At 35.1% G+C, this 10,259-nt stretch overlaps 2 protein-coding genes across 2 annotated transcripts; one reads left to right on the top strand and one right to left on the bottom strand.

Annotated features, from left to right (window-relative positions):
• Positions 1–462: 462 nt before the first annotated feature.
• Positions 463–8,816, top strand: LOC141426696 (lysosomal dipeptide transporter MFSD1-like). The gene is made up of 11 exons (XM_074085808.1): positions 463–829; positions 910–1,034; positions 1,492–1,642; positions 2,321–2,446; positions 2,586–2,791; positions 4,029–4,242; positions 4,916–5,129; positions 7,435–7,532; positions 7,776–7,888; positions 8,281–8,374; positions 8,464–8,816. The coding sequence occupies exons 2-11, from the start codon at positions 914–916 to the stop codon at positions 8,660–8,662; spliced, it is 1,536 nt and encodes a 511-aa protein (XP_073941909.1). The 5' UTR covers positions 463–829; positions 910–913; the 3' UTR covers positions 8,663–8,816.
• A 103-nt stretch (positions 8,817–8,919) lies between these two features.
• Positions 8,920–10,259, bottom strand: LOC141426697 (probable palmitoyltransferase ZDHHC24). Its single transcript, XM_074085809.1, has 2 exons — positions 10,094–10,259; positions 8,920–9,976 (listed from the first exon to the last, which is right to left on the bottom strand). The coding sequence occupies exon 2, from the start codon at positions 9,803–9,805 to the stop codon at positions 8,972–8,974; it is 834 nt and encodes a 277-aa protein (XP_073941910.1). The 5' UTR covers positions 9,806–9,976; positions 10,094–10,259; the 3' UTR covers positions 8,920–8,971.

The following is a 10,259-nucleotide window of genomic DNA, read 5'->3' as shown; positions in this document are numbered from 1 at the left end:
GCATGTTACAACACTGTTTACGAGCAAGTGTGATGAAAAATATTTATTAAAAAAGTAAAAAAAACATAGGCTGTATGGGCTTTATTTCTTTGCCAGTCTTAGAGGAAATTATAAAAATAAAGTTATTTGATTTTGGGTGACATTCTTTCCCGGGCCGGATAATACTGACATGGAAATAGCGACCCTGTTTTTCGTGTTTACGCCCATAGAAACCGACATGAGCGTCTATGGGCGTGTACACGAAAAACAAGGTCGGTATTTCCATGTTAGTATTATTCGGGCCGGGAAAGAGTGCCTTGATTTTGTTTGATTTGACATTTATTTGACAAGCTGACTGCAGCAGGGCTACTATGAAACTCGAAACTCGAAGTTCGTGTCGTACTATCCCTCTGACACTTATACTATTTAATACGAGAGCGAGAGGGACGGTACGATACGAACTTCGAGTTACGAGTTTCGTAGTAGCCCTGCTGACTGGCTTGGCTTGATTGTATGTGTATTGTGTATTGATACTTTTGTGTTGTTTTGTGTGCAAATATCGCAACAGGCAGGCTGTGTATTATTTATTTAACAATCAATCCACTTTATGATTAGCTCCTTTTATTATCAATAAATATTAATCCCGCCCACATCCCTCTCATTATCATGTGTACCTACTTGTGTGTAGTGAAACAGACGCCCTCGTAGTGTTTATGTAGCGTTAGTCGATAATGTGACTTTAATAAATTTATTAATGTGTGGAGTTTATATTAAAGAATTTATTAGTCACTCAGTGCTTTGTACTCTCATTGGATAAACATTACTTTGTGACAACTGGTCGATAATTCTTGTGAGTATAATTATTTATTGTTGGAATGTTTTAATTTTCATCTCGGTTTTTCAATATTATCGTGTTTTTGTTTATTAAAGTACAATGGAGAATCCAGAAGCCAGTGGAAATAACAGGACAACCCTGTCCACTTCGTCATGGTGCCACCCAGCAAACAGAGTGCACCGTTTCATGGCATTGATGTTGATGTGTTTCCTTTGTTTTGGTAAGATACATAACCCTTACATTTCCTTGCACTATTAATGATAACTTTGGACATTATCTTAATACTTCTGTTCATTAAGATTGGTTTTTGGAGTCTTTTTGCATTTTTTATTTCAACTCCAAACTTTTACAGTCATCCTGTGAAATCCAACGAAAATACAAAGTAAAACATGGATACACAGAAAAAACCCAGAAAAAGAGACAGTGTCTGGGAATCGAACCCAACACTGTGCTGCATGCTATAACCCCTACACCACCACTGGACAGAAGTCTAGACACATATTTCTTCCACCACACATTTCAGCCAGCTTTTTCCTTTCTTAGCCACTTAGCACATATCACTTAAGCCCTTCTGTACATATTACAAAGGCAGAAAATTCAGTGGGATTTCTAACCAGTAACATATTTTTTGTTTACTAAAAAATAGTAAAAATTGTACTTATGAATAATTTTTTCAGGTTCCTATTTCTGCTATGACACACCTGGAGCTCTGGCTGATAATTTCAAAGATGACCTGCATTTGAATACATCCCAGTTCACACTAGTATATTCCATTTACTCTTGGCCAAATGTGATCTTATGTTTTATTGGTGGATATTTAGTAGACAGGTATATACTAATTCTATTTTGCCAAGAGCTATTACCAACCATCTTTTTCATCCATTTTACATACTATCCTGTTTGTAACGAATAGCCTGTGTACTTCACAATATATTGAGACTAGTAAATACTACAAAGTCGCATAAGTATCACAAAACATGTAGTAGTAAGCTTTATTTTGTGACTCATATAGCTATTATGACATGTGATCAGTACATCTTGTTTACACTGTGTGCAGTTTTGTGACCTGATTCTGCTATCAATGAACTGGAACTATAACAAACAGATGTACTTGAATTAATTTATAAACCCTTGCAATATTAAACATACATTTGTTTCTATCATGTTGTAACCTATGACCAACTAAGTCAAACAAAACTTTTCCTTATATTTACCAGACTGGCCAAAAGAGGGTTATTTTTTTATCAGTGGACAGAACTGTCTCGGACATAACTAAAAATTAACATTTCTGCTGATTTTAATCAATATTACAATATTTCTATATACTTTCATGAAAATACTTTAAGGTCTTGTATCTGACAAGACCCTTTCCAGCCATAACATGACAACTCAATAGGTACAGCATCTGATTTAAATTATCATGTCAGCTGTAAGACGTCCACGGTCCACTGCTGGAAATAGGCCTCCCCCAAATCTGATTTAATACTAATATTTAATATATTGCAGGTACTTTGGGGTGAGATTGGGCACTGTTATTTATATGACCATTGTCTTCATTGGGGCAATGATATTCGCGCTTGGGGCATATGTGAATGCATTCTGGCTGATGATACTTGGCAGATTTATATTTGGGTAAATAGTGTCTATACCTAGTTATTACACCTTTCTATTTTATAACTTACACAATACTATATAAATGATATAATATCAATAGTGTAAAAATGCCTTAACTCTCCATAATTTTGTCATAATAGTCCTGTATTTTTTTCAGAATTGGAGGAGAATCACTTCAGGTGGTAGTAAACAACTATGTGGTGCTCTGGTTCAAGGGAAAAGAACTTAATATGGTGTTTGGCCTGCAGCTCTCCTTCTCCAGATTTGGCAGTACTGTCAACTTCTGGGTAATGGAACCCATATACAAATGGGTGGCCACATACTTTGTGGGCTATGAGCGTCTTGGAGTAACTTTGTTCATTGGTAAGCATGTTTTTTTCTATCATGTGTACATTTGTATAAAACACTATGTCCATGCAATAGGAGTGAAAACGACGTCGATCGGCTCGGCCGACGCCTAATCTAATGTGTTTTTTGATTGGCTAAGTGCGGACACAGGTCATACAGACCCAAAAATGCTTACTTTAACGTTTCAAACTCTTTACAAGTTCATTCTCGAAGCACAATACACAAGTCGCTTAACTTCAAACTCAAATAAATCCACTCAAGCACTCTAACCATTTGGGAGATAATTGAAAAAAAGGGATAATAACATTAATTCAGTGATTTGAAAGGCAGTATTTTTTTAATATTGCTAAAGCATTAAAGAAAGCGATCCTATTCGGCAAAATCAGCATTAAAACTATTCATTCTTACAAAAAACTAAAATGTTGATTAGATTTACCTTCACATAAACATAATGTAACAGATTTGCTTATGGTTTATGTACCGATTGCAGATGTTAGTGACATCTTGTCTTGTCTTGTCTTGTTTTTTTGTGTTTTAGTAAAACTAAAAAAAAAAAAATTACCTTCATTTGATATAATCGATTGCAATTTATCTATGTTTGAAAAACTCAGAATTTTGATTTAACAGACCTGGATTCTGGATTCTAGATTTGAAACTGACAAAAAAAAAAGAAACCAAAACAAACAGAAAAAAAAACTTGCTGATTGGCTTGAATTGCACTTATCTAAATTTGAAAAAAAAACTCAGATTTATCGGATTTTCATAAAATATTATGATTTTAACTGTATTTTTCTCAAAAACCACACGGAATTATACTTGACCGATAATTTTTTTTACCCTTTTATTTAATACGAAAATCTTCAAAAAGGTCAGAAATGGATTTACCTGAGTTTGAGGTTAAGCGACTCACATATAGTAATGTACTTAAGAAGCGGCCACACCGCTGCTTAAAAGACGGTGCGCATACGATGCGTCACTGCGATTCCGTACCGTCACCGTTTTTTAAGCAGCGGTGTGGCCGCTCCTTTATTTAGAATGTCATTCGTTTTGGTTGGGTGCTCAGTTTAGCTTTGAGAATATAATAAATAAGCAACCCTTAAAACATTTCAAAATTTCTGGGTTTACTTTTATTTTTACTTAATAAAAACCATTGTTATTAAGACACCAAATCTTGTAACGGCCAACAAAAATTTATTATTTAAAATTTATAAAATTAAAGCTCAACATTAATTCAGTTTCTGTTTACTTCCAGCTGCACTCACTTGCCTCATCTCGCTCTTATGTGGACTTGTTCTCGGATGGATGGATTACAGAGCAGAGAAAATTCTGGGTAGACTTGAGGAATCAGAAAACAGTGAGCCATTCCATTTAAAAGACATACTTCACTTCAAATCAGTATTTTGGCTTGTTTCTGTGATATGCGTGGCCTATTATTTGGCTATTTTCCCATTTATAGCTTTAGGAAAGTGAGTATAAAGATGACTACTTTTAATGTAATGTTACATTATATTTTGGTAAAATCGTAGCTTTGGGCTATTCCTACTTGTCTATAGCACTTTATTGGCACTGTGAATTTCTGGAAATTTTATTTGGGAAAGAAATGCCAGAAATTCGCAATGCAAACAAAAGGCTCATTTTGCCGTGATCATGATCAGGTAGACTAAAGTATTTCATGCGAACAAATCACCGCTAAGCATACCTATAGGGGATTAATGTGATTGATAAACGAGAAACAATTGACTTAGCTATATTAGTTTGCTGATCGAGAGTTGCCTAAAAATATAAAAATCAAGGGTTCTTAACTCATTAGAAATGCGGCCCGCTAATTATTTTTACCGATAAAAACTTTATAAACAAAAAACAACAGACAAACACCCACACGATACACATTCCAGTGCGCAATGGCAATATGGTCGCGTCTAATCGCCCACCTAGCCGCACGTTTGACAAGAACTGCGTGCATCATAGCATTCATAGCACCAAATTCAGTGTGCGCGAGTTGCGCGACTGATAACAATGACACCCTTCATACAGTTTGCTATAATAAAGCGAAAGTGGCTATTCTGAGACGTTATCTAAATATTTATCATCATCTTGGCGAATACATTTAGTTAGATTCATAACTTGAACTTTTTTCAGGTTGTTTTTCGAACGGAAGTTTGATTTCATTCCGCAAGATGCCAATACGGTCAATTCCATGGTGTACTTACTATCAGCAGCGCTAAGTCCATTTTTTGGCGTCCTTATTGACAAAACAGGCAGGAACGTGATGTGGGTTATTATCAGTAATGTCACTACTATTGGAGCTCACTGTTTGTTGGCATTTACTTTCTTCAATCCATACACTGGAGTAGTAAGTAGTTTTATGTACTTTTAGCATACCTAAGCGAATATTATTCCAATTGTCTCAAATAATAATACATATATGTATTACGTGGTATTACATACTTTTAATCTTTCAACGCTTTCAACTGTATTAATACGAAACTTGCAATTATGCGTAGTTCTGATGACAACAGAATAATATGGTATGGTTGATCTGATGATGGAGTCGGAAGCTAGACATGTTTCGGCTTGTTAGAATAGTCTTAGTGTGTTTTGACTATGATCCAGGGTCTGATAATGGAACAGTCAGGTAGGTATTGGACCTCCAAGACAGAACGACGTAACCTAGCAGTGTTTGGGTTTGTTAGAAGAATGGTCTAAGGGTGTATTTTGTCCATGGTCTGATGATGGAGTATGTAGGCAGTTACCATTAAAGCGTGTTTTTTAAACTAACTTAGACGTAAAAGTAGTGGTCAAATTACATAAATTCCGACAAAGCTGAATTTTGGGGAGACCTTGGGTACACCATCCTACTAATATTATAAATGCGAAAGTTTGTAAGTCTTTTTGTTTCTTCAACACGTCTAAACCACACCGATTCCATCCCGGAAAAGGGTCAATAGGGGAAAAGCATAGACATAAATCGGGAAAGCGCAGATAGTTTGAATCCCGGCATAGGGTTAGGAAAATTGCATAAGTGATCGAATTTTGCGCGGACGGAGTCGCGGGTAACGGCTAGTTAGAAATAAAGTGTCAAAGTCCCCATTCATCCCATGTGTGCTAAAAAGTTATTTGGTGTCAAAGGTCAAAATTTGAATTTTTTTTTTTTCGAAAACTTAGTTTTTATCACAAAGTAGCCTAGCCAAGAATTATAGATCTTAAAATTATCTACAAAAATGGTCCTTATATTCTTTTTTCTAAGAATCAGCATTCCCGAGATGGTTTTTAAAAAAAAAAATTGGAACTCGAATAACTCTTAAACTAAGATTGGTTTTCTGGAATCTTTTTGTTTTTTTTATTTCAATTCCAAATTTTTTGTTACTTTTACGGTCATCCCGTAAAACCTATATCGAAAATACAAACTGAAATATAGATGCACAGAAAAACCAGAAAAATAAGACCAGCGCTGGGAATCGAACCCAGGTCCTCTGCATTCCGTGCCGTGTGCTATACCGCTACACCACCGCTGGACAACGATGCAGACACGAATTTCTCCTATGCACCTCATATTGTTTGCTTGTGTTGTTTCTTATTTAGCCACTTAAGCAGCAACACTAGCGACATCTATGCCGTAGCCCTCACCGAGAAACTTTTCGGCACTCCATCGAAACTAACCGCTCACCCGGACAAGAGATATCGTTATTAAGCAATCAAATTAAGATTGGTTTTTTGGAATCTTTTTGTATTTTTTATTTTAATTCCAATTTTTTTGTTACTTTTACGGTCATCCCGTAAAACCTATATCGAAAATACAAACTGAAATATAGATGCACAGAAAAACCAGAAAAATAAGACCAGCGCTGGGAATGAGGACTTGTGTTCGATTCCCAGCGCTGGTCTTATTTTTCTGGTTTTTCTGTGCATCTATATTTCAGTTTGTATTTTCGATATAACTCGAAAACTACTGAATCCCTGGTTAGTGGCCATAAATAAACAACCTACTTCCTACTAAAGATTTTTGGAGGTTTGGATGTTTGTTACTCAATCACGTCTAAACCGCAAACCGATTTAGAAGTAATTCGGTATACAGATAGTTTGAGTCCCGGGGAAGGACATAGGATAGTTTTATCCCGGAAAATTGCATAGTTCCCGCGGGATAGCGATAAACGAATACTACGCGGACGGAGTCGCGGGCAACAGCTAATACCAAATAAATAAGCTCTAAAATAACCACTTTCAAGGGATAGGTCCGAATAACCAGTAACCCTGTATACGTGGCATAAATGTGCTATCATTATAATGTAGGTAGAACGTGACTCCTTCAACATTTAGAATCGCGATATCCCAGGAATTGTAATTCCAATGGCGGACTAAGACTTTTTGAGATCTTTAATTTTTCGAAAAAAAACACCCAAATTTTGACTTTTGTCCCCAAACAACTTTTTTAGCACACATGGGATCAAGTGTACCCACGGACTCCACCAAAATTCAGCTTTGTTGGAATTTATGTAAATTGAAATGTCTATATTGACCGGAGTATAAACCATACTTCCTATGATTTAAAATACCACCTGTTGGGAAAACAAAAATGTTTCGTAAGATTGAAAGAGATTTAAATTTTTTAATCTGTATAAGAATTTATATAACAATTATTATTATTACACTTATTTCAGGTGTTATTGGGGATTTCGTATTCACTCTTAGCTGCTGGTTTGTGGCCTTTGGTGGCGCTGATTGTGCCCGAGAATCAACTGGGTACAGCATATGGCATGTAAGCATAAGGCTACTGTACTGTTGAACGTGTTCGTAATCACAATCACTTTCACCATATCTTTCTGTCAAATGTAATAGGACGAGGTTAGAAAGATATGGAGAATGCGATCGCGAGCACACGCGTTCAACGTGGCCTCAGTTAGTTAACTTGATACATTAACAAACATGTTTTTTTTGGTTGAATGTAGGTTTTTTTTTTATTATCAATGATGGATTACAAACTTTTTATATAATGTTTCAGCTGCCAGGCTGTCCAAAACTTGGGACTGGCTACTGTTATACTCCTAGCAGGAGTTATCGTTGATAAATATGGCTATTTGATGTTGGAAATGTTCTTCTTGGGCTGCCTGTTTGGTAAGATTTATATTATAATTAGAGATGTACCGATTATGACTTGGCAGACCAGCCGATTAGTCGGTTGTAAAGAAGCCGATCACGGTTTCGGCGATTTCCGCGACACTTCATTAACCAACTTATTCGCGCGCTAGTCGCAACCGACGCCTGTAAGCGTGTCGAAACCTGTTGGCTTTATTTACTTCATATTAAACGTTTGATTTTGTGTAAAAGGTTTTTCAAATCAAATCCTTTACTGTTGGCCGTATTGCCTAACATTTCACACACACATGCACAGCGGACATGGCAAGGCTTTACAGACTAGTCGGCACGTCTCTAATTATAATATAAATAAGTATTTTGTTTAGTAGACATAAATTTAATGTCTTATTAATTTTATTTTCCCTTTTCAGTATCACTGATAGCAGCAGTTCTAATTTATATCATTGATTCAGCTAACAATGGTATACTTAACCTTTCTCCAAGCGTTAGAGATTCTATTAAGCCGTAAGTACTTGTTTATGAAAACATGCTCGATACCATTGTTGTAATTGTTGTAACAAAACCTGAACTAAGAACTTAAATTTGATTTATAGGACTAGAGCAATTGACGAGACTGCGAACTTGTTAGATACTGAAGAATTTACTGACCAGGAGGAGACTGATTCTAGGCCCCGAGACTGGGAAGAGGAAGCCGCCACTTCTCAAGATATTGCGCAAGTTCAGTCAGACAGAATACGCAGTAGATACCTCGCACAAATATTGCCAAACACAAACATTCCTGACAGACAATAGTTCATGACAACATTATCTTTTGTAAATAAATTTATTTTGTAGATATTTGTAATCTCACAGTCTGGAATTAATCCTAACTAATGCTTAATTAAATGTAAAATGTAATAAGTCAAATTAATTATATATCTATTGTAATAAAACATTTAGACAATGAGCTTAGTTTATTTGTTACTTAATACTCATCATCTAGTAGTTTGTGCATAATATTATCATTACATACACATAAGTAGATTTTCAGAGGCATCTTAATTTATTCAAACAAATAGCAAATTATTTAAAGGTCAAGGGTGACAAGATAAATAGCAATTATTATTTGACCTTATCTTCAATGTGCCATTGAACACCATTGCCTGGTAATGGGCTATTGATAAAAGGTAAAACCCATGTCAAATACCATCTAGTCCCAAATACTTCCACTATATTTCTTTTCAATCCCCTGTTGTATTCCTTTGTTCTTTGTTTTCGTTCTGGTGTAGTTTGACCTCTTAAAACATTATTGAGATGATAGTAAACCAAAAACCCTGAAAAAAAGCCTACTAGAATGTTAATTACAAACATTAAAATATACAGACTTTCATTGCCAAAATCCACTACAAAGCTTGCTAATGGAAATATAAACTTAAGAATAGCTAGACCATGATTCCATGAAATGAATTTAGCTATGAACAAAACATTATAATAGAATGCATACATCATAGAAATAAAAATATCCAGAGTAAAGAGTAAAAAATATCTATAGTTAAAATATCCAACACATGAAGTAAGGTATGTGCAATGATGATCTCTTTTCAAAATACAAATATTACAAATATCACAATGCCAAGCTCGTGGCGGCCTAAAACATTCACATACAGAACATAAAGTCCAATCAGCATTATTTACATAACTCAACTGTTTTCCTTTAATACTACTATCTGTTAGCATACCATATACCATATTTCCCATGATATTAAGTAGCAAAAAGAATGCAACACACATGTGAATTACTTGAGTACTCTTATTTTCTACAACAACAGGTAACACAATGCATAATTCAAAGTACAAGAAACCTGGAATCAGAACAAACAATAATATGATATAAAACAAGTGTTCTAAAACTCGTTTAAGGGTTCTGTTTTTTATGGAATCTAACTTTACCAACATTGTTCTTTCAATAATCAAATCAACACTTAATAATACTAATGAACCAAATCAAACTGTTTAAAGTTTAAAGCATCCAGAAATCATGCCAACTCAACGTAAAATGGGTTTGATCACATACAGAAAGTTCTAATCTATTATTTTCTAGCCATGCCACATTAAGCCAAGGACTACCTGTAAATGAAAAAAATCCGTTTAACTGAAACTTAAAGACACTAAACATGAACGTATTTATGAGCTTTGTTATTGTAACGCTGAACCAATATCGTCGATCACTGTAATAGAACTTACGATTACAGCTTTCAAAATTATCGAGAATCATTTAAGAAGTAATTATTTGCTTCGTTATTCAGGAATGCTATATCTTTTTATGCAATTTAGTACGCTCTACAATATCCTATCCTGAAAGCACTGAAAGAAATCTGTTAGATAAACACGTGTCGTTCATTAATTTGTT

Source organism: Choristoneura fumiferana, chromosome 3, assembly GCF_025370935.1.
Source record: "Choristoneura fumiferana chromosome 3, NRCan_CFum_1, whole genome shotgun sequence".
In the NCBI taxonomy this organism is placed as follows: Eukaryota; Metazoa; Arthropoda; class Insecta; order Lepidoptera; family Tortricidae; genus Choristoneura; species Choristoneura fumiferana.
Note: the sequence above shows the minus strand (reverse complement) of the source record. Positions and strands in the feature narration are given on the sequence as shown.

What these genes read in the sequence shown, in the direction of transcription:
- LOC141426696 (XM_074085808.1), top strand. Translation starts at nt 914, where the DNA reads ATGGAGAATCCAGAAGCCAGTGGAAATAACAGGACAACCCTGTCCACT. An exon ending in CTTGGCAGATTTATATTTGG is followed by an intron (nt 2,447 to 2,585) that starts GTAAATAGTGTC and finishes TATTTTTTTCAG; the next exon opens with AATTGGAGGAGAATCACTTC. An exon ending in CTGGGTACAGCATATGGCAT is followed by an intron (nt 7,533 to 7,775) that starts GTAAGCATAAGG and finishes ATAATGTTTCAG; the next exon opens with CTGCCAGGCTGTCCAAAACT.
- LOC141426697 (XM_074085809.1), bottom strand. Translation starts at nt 9,805, where the DNA reads ATGTTGGTAAAGTTAGATTCCATAAAAAACAGAACCCTTAAACGAGTT.